The 27313-nt window shown below is 45.5% G+C and overlaps 1 protein-coding gene across 2 annotated transcripts in view; it reads right to left on the bottom strand.

Moving 5' to 3' along the window:
* The window catches only part of DYNC1I1 (dynein cytoplasmic 1 intermediate chain 1), a 1604297-nt gene that overhangs the window by 496577 nt on the left and 1080407 nt on the right, over positions 1-27313 (bottom strand). For both annotated transcript variants that reach the window (XM_085630867.1, XM_085630869.1), the window contains exon 10: positions 4426-4525. In XM_085630867.1, the coding sequence (XP_085486993.1) occupies positions 4426-4525 (100 nt within the window). The remainder of the gene's footprint in view (positions 1-4425; positions 4526-27313) is intronic.

Below are 27313 nucleotides of genomic sequence, written 5' to 3'. Positions count from 1 at the left end.
GACTGAAGTCACATTCAATCACTTGTTAACACAAGAAGGCCAGGAAAATCGAGCAGAACAGGCGTAGAGGGCATTCCCGTAGTCCAGTCTACTGGTGATGAGTGCATGGGTGACTGTTTTCCTGGAGTCGGGGGGGGGGGGGGCTCCACTTGAACGTCTTGCGAAGTATGCGGAGGGTGTTGAAGCATGTGGAGGATACAGCGTTGATCTGGGGGTTCATGGTGAGTGAGGAGTCAAGTATGATGTCAAGGTTGCGTGCATTGGCCATAGGGGTGGGTGGGTTTCCGAGGGCAGGTGACCACCAGATGTTGTCCCGTTCAGAGGGAGTGGAGCCGAGGATCAGGACTTCTGTTTTCTCAGAGTGTAACTTCAGGCAGCTGTTGCTTATCCAGGTCGTGACGGCTTTCATCCCTTCTTGGAAGTTGTGCCTGGTGATGTCGAGCTCCTTGGTGAGGGAAGAGGATGAGCAGAGTGTCATCGGCGTAGGAGACCATGTTGAGATCCTGGTTTCTGACAATGGTTGCGAGGGGGTCCGTGTAGACGTTGAAAAGTGTAGGGATGAGGGAGGATCCTTGGGGTACTCCTCATTTTATCTCTGCAGGTTCTGAAAGGAAGAGGGGGAGTCTTATTCTCTGTGTTTTGCCTGATAGAAAAGAATGGATCCAGTCTAAGGCCTTTCCTTGGATGCCGGTGTCATGGAGTCTGGTGGTTAGTGTATGCGGTGGGAGACTGTATCGAAGACTGCTGATAGGTCCAGGAGGATGCTGTTGGTTTCTATGAAGTGTGCTAGCTGGGTGTTGACGGCCTTTTCGATGACTTTGGTGGCAAAAGGAAGCAGTGAGATGGGCCTGAATTTCTTGAGGGCTGTCGGCTCTGCGAATGGCTTCTTTCGGAGGGGGTTGACTTCGGTGCGCTTTCAGTTTTCGGGGAAAGTGGCTGTGTCGAGGGAGCAGTTGATAGTTCGGTGTAGCTCGGGTGTGATGGCAGTAGCAGCCCTGTGGAAGATGTGTGTATCGACACCGTCCCTGACGTTCAGATGTGGGTGGGTCCCACATGTTGGAGTACCAAACTGGTGGTTACTCCCTCCCGTCAGTGTTGCGGGTGTTTTTTGGACATCGAGGCTGGTGCCCTGCGACATCCCCTTAGAGGTTCGCTAGAAGGACGAATGCTCTTGCACTCCCATTCCTTTTCTGGATTACTTTTGAATCCATGACATAGGGATGATATTCCTCTGACCGTCTCCTTAAATTGAGAGCAGATTAGGATTTTTTCTTTTTCCCTTTTTTTCCCGGTCCTGAAGAAACGCCACTCATCCATTTGGAGACTATAGGCGTGAAACATGTCGACCTTTTAACCACCTTCACTCACCATCATACACACTTGGCTGCAGCAGGTTTAATTCTCCTTGCCAGCCATGACTCTTGTGGTCTGTTTTTAGCCATAGCATCAGTGTCCAGTTATCAAAGGTTCTTAAGGGTACTCATAGCTATTTTTAACACACTCACTGCACCCATTCTACTCACCACTCGTCTGCCCCACCACCTCATCACATAGGGCCTCCTGGCTGACTAAAGATCTCCAGCAAAGAGCCCCCCTGCGGGGCCCGTTGTGCATTGCAGTGCCGGCCCAACAAGCAGCTGCCCTATGATTAAGCATGACACCTCTCGGGTGTGTGAGGGCCCTTGCTCCTTATTGGAGCACTCCCCACTTTCTGTTCTTTCTCTTACCTGGTCTTCCAATTCCCCTTGCCCCACTTTTCCGCTTACTTAGGAACTGCATGCCCCATTGTCTGACCGAAGATGTGTGGCGCACAGGGGTAGGAAGGTGCTCCGGAGTGGATGCTCTTCATTGCCTTTAAATTGTCTTTTGTGGTGAGAGGGGTTCAGGTGAGAAAGGTCTGTTGGGTGGTGTCGTTGGGGGTAGGAGTTGAGGGGGTGCTATGGTCTTGATCGTCGAAATTGTTGTAGAGTATCTTGATCTTGAGGTGAAAGAAGGAGCTGAGTTTGTTGCAGAGGTCTTGGGAGGGAGGGACGTTGGTTGTTTTGCTATTGGATTTGGAGAATTCCTGTATGATGGTGAAGAGTTCCTTGGAGTTGTGGACGTTGGCAAAGATTCTGTCTTGGATGAAGTTTTTCTTTGTTGATTTGGGTGGTGTGCTGTGACGGCTGTTTTGTAGGTGGCATGTGCTTCCAGGGTTCTGCTGTTTCTCCATGTCTTCTCCATTCATCGGCAGGAGTGATTGGATTCTCGGAGTTCCGTGGTGAACCAGTTGGCTTTCTTGTTGTGTCTGAAGGGGGGCAAGAGTGTTGGCTCAGTTGGCGATCCATTGGTGGAGGTTGCTTGCCGCTGTGTTGGCATCTGTTGTGGTAGGGGGTGGAGTGCAGGTAAGGGCAGAGGTGAGGAGTTCTTCAGAGACTTCTCTCCAGCTTCTGCAAGGGAGGCGGTGTGTGTGCTTGGGTGCAGTGGGTTTTATAAAGCAGAAATGTATGGAGTGGTGGTCGGTCCAGAGCAGTTCCGTGGTGTGGCTGAAGAGAATGTTGTTTCCTCCGGCGAAGATGGGGTTGAGTGTGTGTCCTGCTGTGTGAGTGGGGGTGTAGACAAGTTGCTTCAGTCCTATGTTGGTGAGGTTCTCCAGGAGGGTGGTGGTGTTGGCATGACTGTGGTTGTCCAGGTGGAAGTTCAGGTCACCAAGAAGTATGTAGTCCATAGAGGCAAGGGCGTGCGGTGTGATGTGGTAGGCGATGACGCTGGTCAAGGGGGGTGCGGGGTCCAGGTGGTCTGTAGGCAAGTAGTCCGCAGAGCGTCATTCTGGGGTTGGGCTGGATCTGGAAGTGGATGTGTTCCATGGGGGGCAAGGCGTCGTCCAAGTTGATGGTGGTCAGTCGGAGGGATCTTTTGTTGACGATGGTGAGGACTCCTCTTGGGCGTTTGTGGCGCTCTTTTCTCAGGATCTTGTATCCGTCGGGAACGGTGGTTGCGATGTTGGGTGCAGAGCTGGCTTTGGCCCAGGTCTCGGTGAGGAATGCAACGTCAGGCATGTGGGTGTAGAGGAGATCCCAGATTTCTATGGCTTGTCTGTGCAGGGAGTGTACGTTGAGGAGGGTGCAGTCCAGTTGTTTGTGTGCGCTGGCGTTCGGTGGTCTGGAGGCAACTGCTGGGGTCCAGAGGTGGGTGAAGGTGCGGCCTTGTTGGCCTTGATAATTCCTTTTAGCTATGCTATATAGAATCTCTGATGCTGTGTAGCATGGCTTGAGTAAAGCAAGGCTATATCATTATTTTGTAGACACACCTAGAAAATGACATGGCCATTTTTTACATTTTTATTTGCAGATCCAATTAACCCCTTCAGCGCTGCGGGAATTCCCCCGTGGTGCTGAAGGGTTCGAGCGCGGGCGGGGCCATGACGGAACGGTTCCGTCATGAGCCCAGCGCAACCGATGCTCATGACGGAACCGTTCCGTCATGGGCATGGAAGGGGTTAAGATTGGTAAATAACATTAAAAATTGCTCAAAAGCCTTTTTTTGGAAAGTAGGTGGGGGGAAAGCAACACAGCAAGCAGAAGCAACAAGGTGGCAAAGCGGGTGGGGGAAGCAAAATGAGCAGGAGCATGTAAGCAACATGGGGGACTAGTGGGGCTAAAGCAATAAAGGCGTCTGAAAGCAAGAAGGAAGGTAGTGGGGGGAACAACATGGCAGGCACGGGGTAGCAAAACAGTGAGAGGGAGATAAATATGGTGCAGGAAGGGCAGAGAAAAAAAGCAAATGGGTGAGAGAGTGCAACATGGAACTGGGAGCGGAGAGAAGCACGGGTGAGAAAGCAACACAGGCAGATTGAGCACACAAGGGGAAGCGTATTAGGAAGGGGGCACACGGGTAAAAGAGAGCAGTGGGAAAGAGAGAACAAGAGAAGCACACTAGGGAGAATGCTGAAAACACATCCACTCTCATTGAGTGCTTAAACAAAAAAGAAACAAGTTGGGCCTGAAAGAGATCTATGTAAGGATACAGCAATGCATCCTTGCTTGAGAAGAGGAACATACACAAGAAGAGGAAGGATAGCCCATACCTGCTATTATGACACAAGCTATTATGACTCAGGCAACCAACGGTAAGCAATGGGTGGTGGGTCTATGACCCCTGTAAGTTTACAATTCTTGCAATACTTCTTGCAACAAAGCACATGCACTGTCTAATAGGTAAGACTTTAAAAAATGCACTGCCTTTGGATAGACAGAATCAAGAAAATCAAGAAATGCTGAGATACTTTCAAGATTATTCTGCTGAATTGAAAACGGCAATGTTAAAGCAAAGTATTATATTTACATGTTCTGAAATTGGGCACAATCGTTTGAATAATCAGAATAACTTGTGATAAAATTTGACACTTAATAACACTTATGCAAATTATTTTTATGACCCACTTACCTGAAGAGACCAATCCAAACATGTGACAACACGATGCTTTGACCAATGTTCATCATAGAACTGACGATTGAAGGAAAGACTGGATCCAGCTTGAACATCCCTGCATATTGTTTTTTAGAAACAGAAAATGTTAAGCAAATTTGATTAAAAGTTGGAAAAACAGTACAACAATCAAAGTTTAAAAATTAGATATTGTGAATGCATTTGTCAAATGCACCATTCATATTTTCTTGAGTACGAATTATGATTTGTTAGAAATTGAATTATTATTTAGGGTAGGGGACTGCCCACTTTAAGGAATAATCATAAATCTTGTCAGGAGAACGCTTTAAGGCACTAAATTAACCTGAAATTAATCCCAGGTAGCTATGGCATAGAGCAGACTTCACCATGGAACTGGATTAATTGTCTTAATCTAATTTGTTCTATCTGCTCCCTTTTTAGAGTTAGTAGTATTACTATTTTAATCTGCACTGTGATGTTCTCCTTAGAACAACTATGTGGGCCACAGCTAAAATAGTTTTTTTGGTCTCGTTACTGTAGGGACCTGGTAAAATTAATCTTCGGTATATCAAACTTTTAAATATCATGCACCCTATTTTATGGACTACAAGGCTTACATGAGGTGACTTACTAACATTTAATAGGGAGATTTACCTCTCAAAAAGGCTTATGTTGGCAGGTCACATTGCAGGTTTTACAATGCAGCAGTCAAGTCACACAGGGTAGACCTGAAGCCATGTTTAAACTGCATCTATAGTGGATGGCAGAATAAGTGCATTTAACTTCCAGGCCACTGACACACTTTCTACACCATAGACTAGAGACTAGGGACAAGTTAAAGGTGCCAATCAGGATTAAGCCAATATAACCATGGTTAAAGAGGGAGCACAGGCATTTTCACTTATGGTTAGCAAGGGTAAAGTGCACAGAGTTCAAAAGCCAGTAAAGCAGAGAGAGTAAAAATCTGGGGGAACATTACCCAAAAGATGGCAATTTTCTACATAATTAAGTAAGTAAGTCAGCATGTCTGAAATTCTAATCAATGGCCTTTTCATCAGCAAAAATCTGGTGCCATTTCCTGCTGAGAAATGATTCAAAAATAGGGAATTGCCATGATAATTGAGTGTGAAAATCAAGAGATTCTTTGGTATTTCCGCATTTCTTAGGTCACCCATATGGTAAAACTGAATATCACGGTATCCTACAAACTGGACTTACCAATACCATGGGACTCAGTAGTTCATACCAAAACTGTGAGTATCAGTAATTCTGGGAGTGGGTATCCTGTTTATGGTGTTCCCAGCCCACTTGCAGTGTGGACTAGAATTTAGCAGCTTAATTTAACTTTTAATAGTGACCTAAATCTCCTGAAAAAGACATGTTTTGTATGTAAACTAAGAAATGTAACAGCAATAGTACTTAAGATTTGGAGACTGCTTTGCAAACTTTAACTTCATGTATCTCAGGTGATGTTCAGAGAACGTCCGATCTATAGATAACAGCCCTTGGTATAACTGGGGTAAGGACACTGATGCAGCATTCCTCCGCCCAGAATTACTGATACCACAGTTATTGGTAATTTTGAGGTGATGGAATACCCTGATATTCTCACTCACTGAGCAGCCCCTGAGAAATTAGGATTTACCAAAGAGAATCGCTGTTTCAACATCTGGTTTCTGTGGTGATTTACCATTTTGACCTGTTTTCCACCCCAATTCTCATCTATTTTTAGCTGGTAAAATGTCCTGGTGGTTAACACTGGGCATATGTCAGGTGCATTATCTGCAATTAATGATTCAGCCTCTAACGATGTTACTGACCAAATTGGTAATTTCTTGGCCCCCTATACGAAACCACATTGGTGTGGATTTCTTCACAGTAAAGGGGGAGATGTATGGAAGATGTTAGAATGCATATTCATTCAACTTCAACCCTATGAAGGAAATATTCGGTAGCTGCTCCTGGATTTTTCCAGGAGTGCATTTCAGTAAACAGGGCCAAAGAGGTGTTGCTGAGCTCTCAGATATATTGGGAATCACCACTAATGGTAAGGAGCCAAGGCTGATTCACATCTCCCTTTCAATTCAGAAGACTGGTGTTGGACTTGGCCCTTTCTGTAGGGTCATCCCCAAACTTTTTGCCTTACTCCTCCACTTTTTCTCACCATGTGTTTGCTCGTATTAGGACTCTGCACACTTACCACTGCTAACCAGTGCTAAAGTGCTTGTGCTCTCTCCCCTAAACATAGCACTATTGGTTCATCCCCAATTGGCATATTTAATTTACTTATAAGTCCCTAGTAAAGTGGTACTACATGTACCCAGGGCCTGTAGATTAAATGCTGCTAGTGGGCCTGCAGCACTGATAGTGTGCCCCACTTCAGTAGCCCTATAACCATGTCTCAGGCCTGCCATTGCAGAGCCTGTATGTGTAGTTTACACTGCCATTTTGACCTGACAAAATAGAACAACATATTCATCCCTAAGGTCGGCATGGAGAGCCCAGAATGCAGGGTACAATGTATTTAAAAGGCAGGACATGTACTTTTAAGTTTTAGATGTCCCAGTAGTGAAAAAAACTCAAAGACATATCACTACTGCAAGGCATATATCCCCATAGGATCACATTGGGATTCACTTATTACATTTTATAAGAGTAATTTCCAAATAGGAATATAAAACGGATTCAGCTTTGGAGTTAATATCCAAAATTATGGTGAAGACGGATTTTAAATTGCAATCTGAAAATGTCACTTTTAGAAAGTAGGCATTTTCTTACTTTAGCCATTTGGTGCCTGCTGCCTGTCTCTGATCACATGCCTGGAGTGGTGACAGTTGCGCTTTGTTTTATTCCCCCAGATAGCTACACAGAATGGGAGCTTAGGTGTGACTTGATGGGCCATCCTGGCAGGGACGAGCTGGACCCTTACTTACTTACACCTGAATAGGCTGTGTCCTGCCCCTACACAAAGGGCTGCATGCCTTCCTGTAGTGGAGCCAGGACAGGATGGGCAGGGACTCTGTGCACTTCAAAGGCCTGTCTTTGAAGTCTTCCCCACTTTAAAGTCACCACTGGGAATATATACTGGACCTCAGACACCACCACCTCAGTACACTTCTGGACCTGGGGATACTCTGCCAGGAAGAAGGACTGCTGTGCTGCTGAAGGACTGCCACTCTGCTCAGTGTTGGACACCTGCTTTGCTGAGCTGCCCTGCAGCCAACTACCATCTGCCTGAGTGAGAAGGACTGGACCTGCATCACTTGACCCCAGAACCAAGAGTAACTCCAAGGGCTTTTTGGCTGGCCTCCTGATCTGAAGTCTCAGGGACATAAAAGCCTTCCAACCACCCTGATTCTGCACCATGACTCTGCCAGCTGTGAATCAACCCTGCAAAATGGTGCCAGCCCAGTACTGGACCCTGGGAAGTGGGCCTAAGGTGCTTGCCAGTGAAACTGATGCCTCTTTGCTGACCAACACATTCCCGAGCAGAACCGATGCATCTCCTCAGCTGAGTGGCGCATCCCCAAATATAAGCGACGCATCGCCGCTGCTGTGTGTATTCGCCCTGTTGCATAAGGCTTGCATCGCCACCACCTCTCGCATCTTGGGACTGATGCTTTGCCTTTCAGAACTGCCACTGCGCAACGCTGTACCCAGGCCAAACTCCTCATATCCCTCTTCAATGACAGCCTCGAAGACGAAACTCTGCATTGCAGCAGCATCACTCATCGGAACTAAAGCATCATCTTCACTGCGTCCCACATCTTTGGCACCTGACTTTGCATCACCAGCCTTGTCAACAGGATCATCGATGTTGACGCATAAGAACGGTCCACTGTAGCCTCGTCACATGTCGGAACCAATGCATTGCCTCTGCTTCATGACGCATTATCGGCGCGAATCCACGCTACGCTACACAATTCGGATTTACGTGCTTTGTTCAGTGATCCTAACTGGGTCTCTGTAGCCAACCCGTGCTCCATCGCAGTCAGCCTAAACTAGTGACTTTGTTCCTGTCTAGCACAAACAGATATCCCCAATAGAGAATTTGGCTTTTTGACGCTATTCTACTTAAGAACTTTAAATTTCAATTTTTCCAGTTCTTCTGTTGGATTTTTATCATGTGGTCTTGTTTTATTGATTAAAGTTTACTCTATATTTCTACACCTGGAGCAAGATCTTTCTGTGTGGTGTTTTCACTGCTGTATTGTTTGAAGTGTTGCACAAATACTTTATACATTGCCTCTAAGTTAAGCCTGACCGCTCTGAGACAAGCTACCAGATGGTGAGCACAGCCTAATTTAGGGTATGCCTGCCTCTTACCCTGACGAGAATTGTAGTTGCTGCTTGACCAGGGCTCATACCCCAGACAACGAACAAACCCTTTCTGACAGTAACTCTATTATAGAGACACGATGTTGCTCTCGCGTACGCAATGAATGGTTCCAGGTTAGGCACATGCATACACAATACAGAGGCTAAATAAGCAAAACTGATAATGGCAATAAATAAAGTAGCTAAAATATATTAATGAACAATCAAACAAAAATTACTGTGTCAAATAACTGCACAAATTAACATTCAGCAATCAGGCAATGCATTTTGCTACATAACAGAGCAGCAAGACACCCTTGATTAGTCAATTAGCATGCTACTGCACGTCGACTAGACTATGAATCTAAAATGATTCCCACTTGACAGGTTCAATACCCTTGTGTCTGCCTCCTGGCTCATTAATTCTAAAGGTCTAAATTGAATAATAAAAATAGTTTTTTGAATTGTGGTGATGTAGCTCAAGTAGGCACTTTGATATGCAGTTACTTAAACTGATTCTAATGCAGTTACTATAATCAATGCAGTTTAATATGTTACAACAATATACTCTTTCGAGACAGTTGTGTGGGAATGATGTGCCATTAGGGAGCCAATTTAAATGTCTGCCAGCAATCCATTGTTACTTGGCATATCAACCACTCTTCATTGTTTTTTCAGGTCCGATCATTATGGCGTAGGATAATTATTGTTAGATTAATAATTGAATATTTTATTGATTCTTAAGTTGTGCCTGGTTAAAAACACAATCCAGGGAGAGTAAAGCTTGGAAATTTAGAATATTTTCAAGCATTTACAAAGATCACGATTTTGGCACAAATAAGTCACATTATCACCAATGTCGGACCTCCAGTATTCACACACTATCCGTGTGCATACCGAGGTAGAAAATGTTACCACTGTTGAGAAATGTATAATTTTTTTAATCCATTGGCAAACAGCTAAAATGTGCAGCTTTAGTATCTTTAAACTGCTGTAAATACAGCCATTTATCTGCACACCAGTCTACAAGTGCTATAAGTTGTGGTGCTTCTTTTATTACTATTTGAAACTGTTTTTATACAATGTCTTATGGAAGAGGAAACATGCATGTCCATTTCACCCACGCACTAGCATTTTGCCTCTTTTTGCTTATATTTCTAAACTACATTTCCCACAAAAGACTTTTTGAAAAAATATATTGTAGATTAAACGAAATGATTATTTTGTGAGAAAAAAAAAATCTGGGAAAAATATGTTCTTCTTGTCACAATTTTTTTAATGTTTGTTTTAACTCTAGTGTAAGACTCGTTCCATATTAGTGTTAGGCAATGTCTCCTGTTGTGATGCAGTCGAATGAAGGTAATGCTAGCATCCACCATGTTTTTTTTTTTATAGGGCATATCCTTTAAACTCTTTCTCTCCATTATATAAGTTCTCTTCTTTCCATGCAATATGCCAGTATTTTTAAATATTCCGTTTTTCTCTTGTAATGCAACAAAACAGTGCAAGAAGCAGCATTTTCTCATCAACCAGCAAAACATGACCCTCTCTTGAAATAGGAGCTCTCAATGTAAGCACTTATTTTTAGCCAATTGGGCACAAGGGCAGCTGCAATTGCAGTTTTGTGAATGCAGTATCAATGCATGCCTGTTTTAAGAGTGCACAGTCTCACCAGTCCAGCTGTGCGCCACTGTCCTATTCTGCCACAAATTGTGCTTTTAAAGCTGCAGTAACCTCAGAGGTCTGTCCAATTGCCCTTATTCGGTAATGCTGGCAATGCAAAAGCACACTTCTAATCTGTATTTTGTTCTGAACTAACAGGTTCCTCCAGAGATTGGAGAATTTTCAGTTACAAACAATCTGTAAACCTGGTCTCGTGACTTGCATTTGTCACCTGCACATGTAAAATGTTTGTTCTTGTAGCTGAATAGTCACTGGCAGAGGATATGATGTAATGTTTCTTTGCAGTATGAAATAAATATTGGCTTTGCTGAGGAACTAGTTCAGTGCAGGGATCTAGCGAGTCGGTTGTGAAGCAACAAACTACAGAAACATCAGCTATCTTTTACAATATGACAATAGGAAGATGCCTCTCCAATGCTGCTACTGGACTGATTCTCGAATTTTAATGGGTTTCAAAAAGATTTTTTTAAAGCATATTTGTCGTTTTTTCTAAGATATAAACTTGTATGTATTACTAGCAAAAAAGACAAAGTGATATTATAGTAGTCGAGTGTAGAAAACATAAACCAGAATTGGAAACTCGAACCTTCACATTAAAAACAAAACATTTGATTTTCGTATATTATTTGCTTGTGAATTAAATAAAATATTTAATGTGTGATGGTTCATTTCATAGAAATGCTTAGGGCAGGGTCCCTGGAATTCACTCAGCAGTGGTTCAGTGGGGGGGACACAGAAGTCAAAACATCAAGAAGCACTGTTATAAATCATAATTCTGGTATTTCTAGGAAATGTACTATACTATCCGGAACAGGCCTTTGTTGAGTATCTGGCATGGCTGGGATTTCTTCAGAGCAGAAATAATGACTGTCAGAAACGGGGTTTCTGGTTGGCTAGGGTATGCACCTAAGCCCTGCAGAACCCACCACTCTAGGCAGGGTATGTGAGTTACACACCCAAGATAACCCTTGCTCACCGCCCTGTGGTAGCTTGGCAGAGCAGTCAGACTTATCCCAGAGGCAATATGTGAAGCATTTGCACATCACACACACCCACCCACCAGTGGCACTATACCTACACCACAAAAGAGACTCCGCCCCAGGTTATAGAAAAACATTTCTTATATTGAATATGAACACACAGACCACAATCACATAAACCATAAATAACTTTGCCAACTAGGCAATTGTCATAACAGTACAGCTAGTGTAATACTGTAGGAGAGTAGGATCTGCTTCACATCGGTAACCCCACTTTTTGCTGGTGTGTCACTGTTTTTCGACCTTAGTCTGGCTGTGGCCCTGCTAATCAGGACCCCAGCCTAGCTGCTTCCTCTCTAAAATGGTTTCCATGTACATTAGGTACATTTCTAATTGGATTCTGGAGTGCCTTATAAGCCCCTAGTATATGGTATACTATGTACCTAGGGCATAGGTACCTCAGAGGCCTACCAGGGGCAGAAGCATGTATTATGCCACCCCTGGGAAGCACTCCAAAATGACACCACAGGTCTGCTACTGCAGCCTGGGTAAGGTGGTGCTTGCACCCCTCACTGTGGTATAGGCTACCTATAACACTCCCATTGCACACACATATAAAACCTATAAGTCACTCCTATGTCAGGCCTTAACAATCCTGAAGGCAGAGTGCTTGGTTTTTATGTGAGAGGGTGCGCCCCTGCATGAGCAAAGCCCCTCTGCAGCGTTCGGAGTACCTCCTCTGATGCTGTTTGGGGTGTAGCCTGACCATAAACTCTTAAGTGTATTATAACCTCGCGGTAAATGCTAACTTTGGACTGGCTGCACGGAAACATGTTGTTTTTGGTGTCAAACGCTTTGGAATACTACCCCCCCCCCCCGCCAGTTCTGGCGGCAGGGGTAGCATTCCACCCTTCTAGAGGGAGAGACATGTTCACACGGGTCTACCCGGCAAAGACTTTCTATAGCCCTGGCATCACAAAATGGATGCCACTGCCACAGACATGGGTCTGGCCTCCTGCTGCTGACCGAAACTCTGGCAGGGGAGGCCTGGACAATAGGTTTCCTGTCCCAGGGAGGTGTAACCATCTCCCCAGACAAGCAGATGTGTATTGGGGCTGGGCAGGAGCACTCTCTGGTGCTTTGAAGTCCTGCACTGGGGGCACACTTGGTGTCCCTGTACATAGTCCAGTTCAAACCGGTTGCAGGGGCTGCCTGCCCCTGCTCTGGCGTGAAACTGGACAAAGGAAATGGGTGTAACCACCCCTCTTTGCCAACCGTTCCATAGGTGGGTCCCTAGAGTATGTCCAAACCCCAAACTTTGTATAAGTATGGAAACCCAGTCCTTGAGACTTTAGATTACCCTGGACGAAACTCTGCAACATACATCCTGGACCTTCGATGTTCTATTTCAACTAGAAGACTGAAGAAATCTCCCTTGGGGTCAACGAGTGACTCCCCTGCTTGGCAGGCACCAAAGTAGCAACTGTCCGCTCTGCAATTCTGAAGCTCCCACCGGACGACGAAGTCTCTGCATCCCCAGAGGTGGATTTCCAGACTTCCCCAAGGCTACCCTGAGTCCACAGCAAAGCTGAGGCCCGTGGCTATCGTGGGTGACGTGGAACCGTGACCCTTGGACACCATGATCTTTTGCTGATCCATCATCTTCCTGGTCTTCCTCAAAGTTGTGCTTTGGGCTCTAAATAGCCCCAGCCTTGAGCACCTACTGCACCAAAGATTTCTGGCCTCCACTCCACGAGTGACCCGTGGGCCAGTTTCCAGTGCGACCGCTCGAGGCTCCTTTGCGATCGCTAGCCCGCTGGCTAGTAGGTCCCCACGAAGGCAACTCCTCTTCTGACTGGGCTTTCCTGGTTGCTCCAGATGTGCCCCAACTTACCCTTGCTGGATGAGTCCCCCAGACCTTGCTGGTCTGCACCGATGTCCTTTTTCTATTTCCAAGTGACTTGCCGTTGCCAAGGCTTGTTGGGTCCAATCTGGTCGCCGACACCGCAGCACTCGACAGACTTTGTGGGACAGCTCGAATCCAGCTCCTGGTTGTCGTCGACACCTCCTGGACCTCGTGGCTGAAGAATCAAGACACCCGTCAACTCACCTGAAGCACCTGACATCTGTGGGCATTGGAATATCGTGTCCCTGGTCACTGGTAAGTGACCCAGACTCTGTCCTCTCTGCTTTCAGGTTCCTTCCATCCTAGATCCAGGCTTGGATCTCTCGGGACACTTCTCCTCTTCACGGCAGCAGCACTTCTTGAGCAGCTTCCCTTGAAAACAGCAACCCGACACCAAAAGACACCTATGCACCCGGCTTCCCTGGGTGAGGTAACTCGAGTACTCCGGTGCTCCCATGGGTGTTGGCCCTAGACACCTCTAAGTCCAAAAGGGTTTGCTCGTAGTCATCCCCTAAGTGTCCTTGAACTCTAAATTTCCAACCTCGACTTTCCCCATAGAAGTTAACGGCGATTCGCGGCTGTTTTCTCACACTGCACGCGTCCCCCGTGGGTCCCCTGTGTCACTACAATGGGTGGTTCCTTGTGGTCCAAGCACTTCTACAGGCTCTAGGCCTTGCGTCTAGTTCAGTCGTGGTTCTTATACCACTTTATTGGTATATGGTTTGGTACGCCCCTAGGGCCCAAACCTGTATTTGTGCTTTTACTGTTGAATACTGACTTGTAACTTAAGAACTTCGAACTCCAGTCTCATAAAGAGACAAGAGGGGTGTGTTTTATCTTAAATACATATATTTTAAATATATACCTGGTGTGGTTGTCCTTTCATTTGGTCATTCAAGAGATTATAGACTGGTAAAACAATCTGCTTTACATTCCTTCAAGACTTAGCCTAACGGCTGCTCTCCATAGCTACCACTAGGATAGCTTTCAATAAAGGTTGTCTTTAACCTATCACCATAAGGGGTTGTTTGGACTGATACAAGGTACAAACTATAACTAGTGGACAGCATATATCAGGCAAAATTCTCACAAATACGTTAATAACTTATAGGTTGCACACGTCATCACAATATCATCACTGCGCACATATTATGTAGCTCCTGAAATTATACTCTTTATCCCTTCCTTGCAAAGTGTAAAACGACACAAACCATTACATTAGGGCGTAAATATGAAGCAGTTGGGAAATGCACCCAAAACATATGGATTACCAATACTGTGCAAATCTGACAGTGCAAGCATCAGCCCAACCTGCACCACTAAGTTAGGGCATGAAATGCAGCAGTAACATCTGTGTATGAAAAACCCATGGATCAGCAGCTGTTCACCATAAAAGCATGTATCACAAAATATCCCCATAAGAATATAGGTTGCAGCACACCTGCACGCCTATTGAAGGTTATACAGTAATGCAACACAAGGATCCCGGCCGCAGCAGCACCTGTACGCCTATAATGGGGGATATGGTAAATCCTCACAGAGAATCAGGGGCATCTGTAGAAGTTCCACCCCATCCAGACAATCCAACAACAGTGCCTCAGTTATGCCTCAGAATTGGGGGGATGGCATACACGTACCACCACAGTTAGCGGGGAGACTTCACAAAGTCTCCTCCTGACTCGCAAGGGGAAAGGCAGCTGACGCTTCATGCGGTGCACCTGAAGAACAAGCCCCCTGCACGAGGGTCAGTGCAGCCCTCATATGCGCTGCGGCAAACAAGCACCGGGACCCTTAAACAGCGTTGTCAGGATGATGGGTTGCAAAATAAAGCACTACTCACACGCTTTTAGTTTAGAACAAAAGGTGAGGACAGGACAGTCCTCCTGCAGGAGCAGCAACTGCAGGCCAACCCATCTCTCACACAGCAGGAGCAGAACTCATCACATAACTCTTCTTTTTAGGCAGGTTTACTTTGGTATTAGCAAAGGCAAGGATCCGGTGAAGTTTTTTGTCTTCCTGAGACTTCCAATAGGAGGCATCACACACACAAGCCCTTGAAGATTCTTTGCAAGCAGAATACCACTGTATGATAAAAAGAGTCAGTCCTTTTCCTCTGTCACAGACAGAAGCAGCAACTGCAGGCCAACCGACCCTCACACAGAAAAGGTAGCGCTCCTCACACAGTTCTTCAACTCTTCTTCTTGGCAGGGTCCTCTTGTTTCCAGAAGTTATCTCAAGTCCTGGGGTTTAAGGTCTAATACTTAAACCCCATTTTCCCATTGTTGTCCTTGTCGCAAGGGTCTCTGAGCCCAGTCCAAACCAGTCCTGGCCTCTTTGGTCCAGCTTTACTACAGAAGGTGGAGACAGCATTGTGCCCCACTCTAAATGCAGACAAGGTCTATTCAGCCTAGCAATGAGTCACCCAGGCAAGGGACACACCTCAGCCCTCTTTGTGACTGTCTAGAGTGAATGCACATCCCCAGCTCCTGTCACTCTAAAACAAGACGGTGAATACACAGCAGGCAGAGGCACATAGAATGGTAAAGCAAGACAATGTCCACTTTCTAAAAGTGATACTGCCAAAGGCGGCAACTGTTCCGCCCCCAGCTGCTGCACTGCTTGGGTGAGGAAACTCTCCTTTTGAAATGAACCAAATTTTGACCAAAGTACTCCATAGTAATCAATAGTAATCCAATACATTTATAGATGTTGAGTAATTCCATGCTCATATAGTCACTCCAGAGACAGCAATGTTGAACTAGAATGTCTAATGCTGCCATTCAAGCTTAAACATAGACATGTGCTTTCAACATTCCTTCGAGCCGGCACTTGTAAAACAACCCAATGCATTTTGAACTGTTAAAGTTCTTCGTCAGGGGTACTGAAACAAATCAAAAAGAACTGCATAAACAACGATGCTGTGCATTTTAAACCTGTAAGTAATCATGAAAGTTGTGCCCAGATTTTTTCATAACCCCACTTCACCGGTCTCCCCTCGTGAATATTACTGCAAGCGCAATAAATTAAAAGTGACAAAGGAAAACGTTCTACCAACCTTTAACCTAACGTCCATAAAAAGCACACTATGTTAATTTACCTCATTACACCGCAACCAGCAGTTTAAAGTGTGCATATCATCCTACGTGTTCAGGGAGTCGTCAACTTCTCGCCCGTTAAGACCTTATGTTTTTTTGATAAACAAATTTTTACTGATTTTAATAAGTTGATAAAAACACCAGTCAGTCATCACGACACCATGAAAATCCAGGAGAACATACAAGAGTTTGCGCTACCCAGTTTACAGACACTAACAAATGCAGAACAACATGGATTTGGACAATCCCTCTGAGACTAAACCACACCCCCCAACCATTTCCCCCAGACCCTACGATATTTCTTGGGACTCCCACGTGCCTCATACATGATTTTTTCTTGCGTGGCACACCAGTCCACCCCAGTCCGCCAGCGTCCAACACTCGGGGGTTCAGGGCATTTCCAGGAGGCCCCAATGTCCCTTTTGGCTACCACCATTGCTGTAGTGAAGAACAACTTCTCGTTCCGAGACCCATCCAACCCGTCAGTGATGCCCAGGATCGTGTGTTTTGGATTATGGGGGACCTCCCACCCCAAGACCTATGTGAGTTCTTCCTCGATTTCCCCCGAGAACCGCGTCAAGCGGGGGCATGCCCATACAATGTGGAGGAAATCAGCTGGGTCGTGACCACACCTAGTACAGGTGGAGGTCGGGCTAAATCCCGCTCGATGAAGGCACACTGGGGTGAGGTAGGCTGCATGTAAGTAGTAGAGCTGTACCAAGCGTTGCCTGGCGGAGGCGGTGACCGTTCTAGAGGCCATAAGGGTGTCGCGCCAATCCTCTTCCTCCAGGGTGCCCTCCTAATCCTCCCACTGAGCTCGCAGTCGGTCTAGGGAAGTTGGGGTATTATTAATCAGTGTGCAGTAAATGCAGGAGATGCCACCCTTCCCCAGGTCCCGAAACATAATCTGAGCCTCAGGAGGGCTATGAACAGGAAGCCGTGTACCTGTTGTGAGGTGCTAGTGGAGGGCATGTCGCAGTTGCAGGTACCTATAGAATTGCGATTGATGCAGGGAGTGTCTATTTTGGAGGTCTCTGAAGGAACGCATGTGATCCCCCATACATCACCTAATTGTGAGATACCTATAAGGTCCCAAGCCCGGAAACCTTGCAGCCCGTTAACCACTTTGATCCAGGTCTCCTAAGACCTTATTTAAAGCCTGCTCACACACACGTTTTCCCTGTAACTCCCTAATTGGTTGCGGTGTAATGAGGTAAATTAAAAGTGTGCTTTCTATGAACGTTCGGTCAAAGGGTGGGAGAACGTTTTCTTTTGTCACTTTTGTTTTAGTTTATTGCGCTTGCAGTAATATTCACGAGGGGAGACAGGTGGGGGATATGAAAAAATCTGGGCACAGCTTTCATTATTACTTACAGGTTTAAAATGCACAGCATCGTTGTTTATGCAGTTCTTTTTGATTTGTTTCAGTACCCCTGATGAAGAACTTAAACAGTTCAAAATGTATTGGGTTGTTTTACAAGTGCCGGCTCGAAGGAATGTTGAAAGCACACGTCTATGTTTAAGCTTGAATGGCAGCATTAGACATCTGAAAATGCAAAATAAAACATTCTAGCTCAACATCGCTGTCCCTGGAGTGACTATATGAGCATGGAATGTATGGATTACTCGACATCTATAAATTTATTGGATTACTATTGATTACTATGGAGTACTTTGGTCAAAATTTGGTTCATTTCAAGAGGAGAGTTTCCTCACCCAAGCAGTGCAGCAGCTGGGGCGGAACAGTCCCCTTCCTTGGCAGTATCATTGATATGCTGTGTGGGGACGGACACAGCAAGCTGTTAGCACGCATTCATTTGGAAATATAAACGAAAATTAAACTTTACACGAAGGGAAGGTGTGCACTCGCTACTTTACATGTGCTTAGAAATTTTTGACATCCCGAACGTGAGGTTGCACCCCAATAGTGAGTTAATAATTGAATACGATGGAGCTATTTGAAAGTACCACTTTGGAAACAGCATAACATCAACCCACCTCGAGCGGATGGCTGACAGTGTCATCATGTTTGGACTTCATTTATTTACGATCAAGAAGGAAGCAGCTTTGTTAATATACAATGGATTTTTATTTTGTTGAAAGTGATTGATGTATTTATCACGAGTGATTTTACATGTTTGTTTATGTTTCATTTTGAGGTCGAGCAAAATGACCTCTTGTAATCAATCTGTACTTTTCACACGCTTGTGCGTGTGTTTTTTTTTTGTTGCTTTGTTTCTATAGGTCTTTGCGTGCGAAGGCAGCACGCAATTGGGCAAAGGCGGGTGCATGTCCCACCTTTGCCAGGAATTGTAGCTGCCCACGGCCTAAGGCTTGCGGTTACGCGCAATGTGCCATCTGTTTTTCACGTGCATCGGCAGGCACATGCACGCGCGCACCACTCCCGGGTTTGTTCTATATAAGACACGGTAGGGAGCAGGGAGCTGTCTGCAGAGACCTGGAGTAAGGAGTTGCTGATAGCGCTGTAGTTATCCTTCACGCTCTCTCGCTCTCTTATGTCCACCTCTTCAACTCCTACTTGTCGCAATGTAGCTTATCAGGATACTTCAGTAATTTACCAATGTATTTAAAGTAAACAGCCGTCGCATTTTAAGCAGTAGAACACAAAAACGTCATTCACAACCAAAATAATAGTATAATTAAAAAAAAGATAAACTAAGCGGCCTTGAAACAAATGTGTGAAGCTAAGTGCTTCATTCATTGACTCATTCCACACCTTTTTGTAGCACCTAAGGGGTTGGCGTCCTTCGGGTGCTCCAGGGACAGCAGCAAAAAGACCATGCAGCGTACCCAGTCTCAGCTTTAACCCAACAATGACGGGCCTTTCCGTGCAGGGCCGGACTGGCCGTAGCGGGCACCGGGCAATTCCCCGGTGCGCCGCATGGGTTGTGGCCGGTTTTGGGCCCCTAGTGGCCGTTTTTGTTACAGGGCCGTTTTTGCAGCATAGCTGCAAAATCGGCCCTGTAACAAAATCGGCCGAAAACCGGCCCAGGCAAAGAGCTCGGCGGCACCCACAAGCCCCAGGGGGGCCGGCCGAGCACTGTTTCCGTGGCAAAGGTGGTGGCACTTTTTCCCACATTTACAAACGCAGGAGAACGTCTTCCTGGTGATGCCCCCTGCGGGGCCCGTATGTACCCCAGCCTGGTTGGCACCCAAGACCCACCAAGGTGGAACTAGAGATTATTGTAGGCCTTGGGCCCTCTCTTAAAGACAGAGTAAACTCCGAGATGTTATCAGTATGGAGCGAAGCCTCTTGCATGGCCATATAACTACATGGTACACACGCGCGCGTCACGATAGCCCTGTGTTTGCATAGGCCTTGCGATTGGACAGCCCTGGTCGTGTGCACGTGTGCCAGTGTTTAAGCAAAGAGTTAAAACCATTGCATGAAAAACACCTCCACCCTCGTGCAGGGAAATCGGTCATTGTTCTGGCGATGAAAACTCAACGTGGGAGAGCCCGGCTCACAATGGGTTTGTTGCTCTAATCTTTCAGAGCCAGAGGCGCAAACATTTGAGCCTCGTAATACTTAGTCAAACACAAGCTGTCAAGTGCGCCAGCAATGCAGGCCCCTGATCTTCAGATCTTTACAGGGGTAATGTATCTGTTGGCTGGATTGTCCAGTCATATGTACAGGCCGTGGGGCAGGCAATGTATGCTCCCCCAGGAATGCCGTAAGACTGGAGTGGCCAGGCAGAAGTGATGAATACCCACAATTTTGCAGTTATGTGAACATTCACAAACGCATGCAATGATTTATTCACCTTAACTGCACCTGGAAAAGGTAGAATTGGGCATAGGGGGCGCAGAGAAAGGTTCCATTCACGGCAACATGATTTCTATATATGTTGTAAGGTTTATTTTCTGTTTGTTTTATTTTTTTGAATTTTTAAAGAGCGCAAACTAAACCGAAAGTATTGGAGCGCCTTACATGAGCACCCTGTTTATTACACAAGACATCCTTTTTTTGTAGACACGGGGGCGTAGAATCACAGGATCTTGGGTACCAGTCGGCAGCTCTTGACGTTACGCCGCATCCTCTCTCTATAGCTATTGCTAGTAGGGGTACACAGGGTACACAGCAAAAGGCGTACTTTTCTGGAGTATGAGTGGTGGGACTGTGAGCTGGAAACAATCCAGAAGTGGTTGCTGACGATTTTTGCCCGCCAAGAGCTCTTCTTACACGCGGGGCCCCAAATCACAAAAATCTTTGGAAATCTGCACCTACCATTAACCTCCCTCGGATGGGTGCCATTTTAGGAATTCACAAATATTTCCGATTATATTTCTGGTAAATCTTTTATGAATTCCGACTTCTAAATAAGGAAAATACTTTTTGCATGAACACGTGTATATCGAGTAAACCTTTGCATACAAAAATACCTTTGCATTTGCGAAGTGGTAGTATATTTCTCCTCTACACCTGTTTTCTTGCAAGTATCACTCATTTTTAAAGTGTTCCGTGCTCATTCCTACACTGGAAAATAAAAAGACTGATTCCTGCTTTAAACAGAAGTTTGTTTCCAAACGTTTCCAGGGTGGGAATAGGTCGTTGAGAAGTTTATGACTACCCACAAGTTTTGCGTGTGTTTCCAAACCTTTCAGGACCTGCCCCATTATACCTATAGCTGGGTAATTACACGCATAGGTAAATGGGCGCCTGTGTAACTGCAAATCCAAAGTTGTTTAATACCTTCAATCGATCAATCATTTGTAGAGCGCACTACATACCCACGAGGGTCTCAAGGCTCTGGCGGGGGGGGGGGGGCTGCTACTGGTCAAACAGCCAGGTCTTGAGTAGCCTCCTGAAGGTCAGCAGGTCTTGGGTCTGTTTTAGGCTCAGAGGGAGGGTGTTCCAGGTCTTGGCGGCGAGGTGGGAGACAAATCTCCCGTTGGTGGTTGTTCTTCGGATGCGAGGGACGGTGGCGAATGAGAGGTCGGCGGAGCGGAGTTGGCGGTTTGGAATGTAGAAGGAAAGTCATCTGTTGAGGTAGGCTGGGCCAGTCTTGTGGAGTGCCTTGTGTGCGTGGATGAGGAGCTTGAAGGATATCCTCTGGTTGACGGGGAGCCAGTGCAGGTTTCTCAGGTGGGGGGTGATGTGGCTGTGGCGAGGTACGTCTAGGATCAGTCGTGCAGATGCGTTTTGGATGCGTTGCAGTCGTTTGATGAGCTTGGTCGGGGCTCCCACGTAGAGGGTGTTTCCGTAGTCAAGTCTGCTAATGACGAGGGCTTGGGTGACTGTTCTTCTTGTGTCTGTCGGGATCCACCTGTAGATCTTGCGGAGCATGCGAAGGGTGTTGAAGCAGGAGGAGACAGCGTTGACTTGCTTGGTCATGGAGAGCGTTGAGTCGAGGATGATTCCCAGGTTGCGTGAGTGGTCGGTGGGTGTCTGGGCTGCCCCCAGTGCCGTCGGCCGCCAGGAGTCATCCCAGGCTGAAGGGTAGGAGCCGAGGATGAGGACCTCCATCTTGTCCGTGTTCAACTTCAGTCGGCTGATCTTCATCCAGTCAGCGACGGCCTTCATTCCTTTGTGGAGGTTGGATTTGGCGGTGATGGGGTCCTTGGTGAGGCAGAGGATCAGTTGAGTGTCGTCGACATAGGAGATTATGCTGAGGTGGTGCTGTCGGGCGAAGTGGCCGAGCGGGCCATGTAGATGTTGAACAGTGTCGGGCTGAGGGAAGACCCCTGGGGTACGCCGCAGATGATCTCAGAGGCTTCGGATCGGAATGGGTGAGGCGGACGCTCTGGCTTCTGCCGGAGAGGAAAAAGATGGTCCATTCCAGAGCCTTGTCTCGGATCCCTACGGCGTGGAGGCGTGCGCATAGTGTGCGGTGGCAGACGGTGTCGAAGGCGGCGGAGAGGTCCAGGAGGATTAGGGCCGCGGTCTCACCGTTGTCCAGCAGGGTCCTGATGTCGTCGGTGGTTGCGATGAGGGTAGTCTCAGTGATGTGCTTGCTGGGGAACCCTTACTGGGAAGGGTCCACGATTCTGTTTTCTTCGAGGTATCGGGTTAGCTGTGTGTTGACGATTCTTGATGACCTTCGCCGGGAACGGAAGCAGGTCTCTTGGGTCCACCTTGGGTTTTTTGAGTAGGGCGTTGATCTTGGCATGTTTCTAGCTCTCTGGGAAGGTCGCCGTCTCGAGGAAGAGATTGAGGACGTTGCGCAGATGGGGTGCGATGGAGCTGCTGGCTCTGTTGAAGATGTGGTGCGGGAATTAGTCTGACGGGGACCGGAGTGGATTGTGCTCATGGTCTTGACGGTGTCATCGATGCTCACGTTGGCCCAGGCTAGCAGGGGGGTCGTGGTTGATGGTGTGCAGAGAGTCAGTTGCGGGATTTCGTTGGTGTTGGACTCAAACCACCTATGCCTTTAAATTACGATTACATATGACACTGGCTTTGTGCGATTCGAGGTCTGGATGTCACGACAAAAGAGAATGTGCTCTATTGGCTCGAGCGGTTGACCTGGAAACTGGGGAAGCGGGTTTGAGCCTCGGCAGAAAGTTCAACATCTTGTGATTCTGGGCAAATCACTTAATCTCCCCGTGCCTAACAAAATGAATATGTCAGTCTATAATGCAACTAGTGCTCATGTAAAGCGCTCTGATACCTTCGGTCGTGTTCGTGCTCTATTAAACTTCAAAATGTATTTAAAAAAGGATGATTATTAAAGCATTTTAATTGATGAGTAACCCCCTGAGAATCTCGTGACTGGAAGCCAGTTAAAGATATTACACTAAATTTGAAAATCGTTTTGTTAAACAGACAAAACAGCTACACTTGCTGTGGACAGCCTTGGGTAGCGTGCAGCTTCACACGTGATATTAGATCAGTGGGCAGCATCTGCGCTTGTTGCACTCATTCCGCTTCTTGGCATCGTTCATACATGCGTGCCTTTTCTGCGATCTTGTGGCTACATGTGGCCTGTAATTGTAACAATTAAAGAAGTCTGCTGCATGGCTAAACTTATAAGGTCCTAAAGGCGAGACCTATTGGCCATGCCAATGCTTGTTATTGTTTATTCTGATTTGTTTTATTGTTCCCAAGCAATTTAGTTGCATTTGTTTTAATTCAGTCGGGTTTACTGTTTGTTTACACGGTTAGTGCATTATGGGAAAGTGAGGCACCAGTCTTTTTTACTAGCGAGCAGAGGACATGGCAGGTCACAGGGTTTGTTTTAATTAGGGAGTTACAGGGAAAACGTGCGTGTGAGCAGGCTTTAACCCCTTCCATGCTGCGCAAATTCCGCCGCTGTGCTGACGGAATCTTGCACGGGCGTGGTCATGACGGAACGGTTCCGTCATGAGCACAGCTCAACCGTGGCTCATGACGGAACCGTTCCGTCATGAGCACCGAAGGGGTTAAATAGGGTCTTCACAGGTGGGAAGTCAACGAGTCCCTGAACACGTAAGATGATATGCACACTTTAAACTGCTGGTTGCGGTGTAATGAGGTAAATTAACATCTTTCTATGGATGTTAGGTTAAAGGGTGGGAGAACGTTTTCCTGTGTCACTTTTGTTTTAGTTTATTGCACTTGCAGTAATATTCACGAGGGGCGACAGGTGGAGGGGGTTTATGAAAAAATCTGGGCACAACTTTCATTATTACTTACAGGTTTAAAATGCACAGCATCGTTGTTTATGCAGTTCTTTTTGATTTGTTTCAGTACCCCTGACGAAGAATTTAAACAATTCGAAATGCATTGGGTTGTTTTACAAGTGCCGGCTCGAAGAAATGTTGAAAGCACATGTCTATGTTTAAGCTTGAATGGCAGCATTAGACATTTGAAAATGCGAAATAAAACATTCTAGTTCAACATCGCTGTCTCTTGAGTGACTATATGAGCATGGAATATATGGATTTCTATTCATTACTATAGAGTACTTTGGTCAAAATTTGGTTCATTTCCTGAGGAGAGGTTCCTCACCCAAGCAGTGCAGCAGCTGGGGGCGGAACAGTCGCCTTCTTTGGCAGTATCATTGATATGCTGTGTGGGGACGGTCACAGCAAGCTGTTAGCACGCATTCATTTGGCAATATAGGCGAAAATTAAACTTTACACGAAGGGAAGGTGTGCACTTGCTACTTTACATGCACTTTCTAAAAGTGGCATTTTCAAATACAGAATAAAAAAAAAATACCTTTACTAAAAGGTGTGTTAATACAGTCTGAGCTCAGAGAGCCTAAACTCCATGTCTTTATCTTGTCACAATGGAAATGTATACTTGTAAGATGTTACAAGGCAAATCCCATGTTAACCTATGGGACAGACAACCTTTCAACAGTGAATAATGAAGCCCACAGTATTTAACTATCAGGACATGTAAAAGACACCAACAAATATCCTACCTTTCACATACACTGTACCCTGCCAATGGGGATACCTTGGGCCTACCCGAGGGGTGCCTTACATGGAAGAAAAGGCAAGGGTAGGGCCTGGCAAGTGGGGGCACTTGTCAGGGCAAAATGGCAGTTAAAAACTGCACACGCAGACACAACAGTAGCAGGTCTGAGACACATTTACAGGGCTAATCATGTGGGTGGCACAACCAGCGCTGCATGCTCACTAGTAGCATTTGATTTACAGGCCCTGGCACACTCAGTGAACTTTACTAGGGACTTACCAGTAAATCAAAAATGCCAATCATGGGTAACCAATCAGAATCACAATTTACACAGAGAGCATATGCACTTTAGCACTGATCAGCAGTGGTAAAGTGTCCAGAATCCTATCGCCAACAAAAACAGGGTCACAAAAATAGGAGTCAAAATGTTTGGGGATAAACCTGCAGAAAGGGCCTGGTCTAACAATCACCTTCCTATGATTGATAACCTTACTGAAGACCACCTTTTTGGAGACAGAGAGAATTTATTAAGACATGTTGGGTACAAAAGACTTTATTCATAGAGAGTGGAGGGTCACTGAGTTTCACTTCAGGCTTTCTGGTGCATTAGAGCTCTTCCATTTCTCTTACCTAAAATTGGAAGCATGGAATTCCAGTAGGAATCAGAGCCTAGTATGGAGTTTGGCAGATAAGGTAACCCACCACAAACATTAAGGATATCCTGTCTGCCTTATTACAGGTGGTATTGGATCAAATAGACTGAATAAGACGGTAGGGATAATAGTCCCATTTGTGACAGCGTAACCTGTCTACCAAACTGTAAATCAGGCTTTTAGTTATGATTTAAGTTTGGATGCCTTTCTACAAAGGCAATGGATGCTACATAAACAAAATTAAGATTTTAAGATTGACCACACAGATGTCTAGATAATTTCACTTTTGATTGACATTCACCTGAATATATTTTATGGATACAACCACTTATTTTTAGAAATCTCTCCTGGCAAAGATCATCTTCAGGACAAAGATCATCTTCAAGGAAAAGTCCAGAATGTGACTGGCATCTCTTGAACTTTCACGAGGAACCTCACGATCTAATTCTTCATTGTTGGCGAGAGGTCGGGCAGGTTTGTCCTCAGGTATCAATACACTTAATTGTTTTCAAAATTAGTGACTGGTAGCTGTAGTGCTCCTTCCCCTCTGGTTGAGTGGGAGTAAAGATTTGTCTTGCCTATGGCAGTGGCGGCTGGTGACATTTGAAAGTGGTGGATGTAAAAGTTTTGTATGACTTATGTAGTGAGCGACGCGGGCGTGCTTAATGACAAACGTGGGGTCCTGACTGGATCCTCCTCCAGCAAAATGTTTTAAAAAAAAGATTGACAAATGGTGCATTTGAAAGCAAATTAATCTAGTGAAGAAGCAAGGCTTATAAAGCAGTGGAAACGTATAGTTTTGACATATTAAACACATAAAAAACTGCCCTATATCTTACTGCATTAATATGTTCAGCAGTTACTATACTGTGCAAATTGTACAACGCAACAACTTCAACTTTTAAAGTGTTTGCTTGCCCAGTGTCTTGAACTGCATGCAGTATCAACTTTGAAAGAAAATGCTCCAACCAGGTTTCGGGAAGGACCCACAGCTGCTGATAGCAATCATTCATATAGAAATATGTGAAGACAGGTCTTTAAGTGGGATGAAAGATGTGTTGACACTATAAAAGGGAGCACGTAAAAGATATATCTGTGATTCCCAAAGTGTGCTACCCGACCGGTATTTTATTTTTTCTCTGAGATGTAATTGCATCCAGATATATAACACAACAACTGACCTACACCGAAAACCTGTCAGTACGATTAGCTTTGTCAATGGTTGTAAGCTGTTTAACATAAATAAGTAACAACAAAGATTTGTTGTAAATAATTAACCATCAAAATGTTTAAATTCTGATATTTCAATAGTATTGAAGCCTGTGGAAGGAGTTGTGGCCTTCTGTTATGTGCGCTTTATGATCGATATATATGTCCTTTTTCTCTGCACATCTCATCCTTCTGCACATCTTGAACTACCTCTCTTTCCTCTTTAGCACCCTCTTTTCACTCATCCCCAAATGCACTTCCTTGCATCTCCCTCACTTCACCACTTCCAAACATACACTGCACTCACTCACATTTAAGCAATTTATTACTTTTCCAATGTAAATATTTTGCCATCTTTGCACACCGTGCACACAAATTTCCACAAAATTGAAATTACAACTGGAATACATGATGACCATTGTTCAGTGTGATCTGCAGAGAGGCCAACCCACTGACAGGCACTTTGATTTGGCTTCAGTGTCAATGTCAGAGCTCTCAATCAAAGCCCCTCAAACACCTGCACAATCCAAAGTATGCACGAAAGAAAATACAGAAACAAACACAACATGATTAACTAGGGAACTCTTCATAGAGACAAGATTAAATAAAACTTGAAAAAAAGAGATGAACTAAATTGCTGACATGCATTGTCAGTGAAGTTTTTAACACTCATT

This window comes from Triturus cristatus, chromosome 10 (genome assembly GCF_964204655.1).
Source record: "Triturus cristatus chromosome 10, aTriCri1.1, whole genome shotgun sequence".
Lineage (NCBI taxonomy): Eukaryota > Metazoa > Chordata > Amphibia > Caudata > Salamandridae > Triturus > Triturus cristatus.
This window is presented reverse-complemented; position numbering and strand designations above follow the sequence as displayed.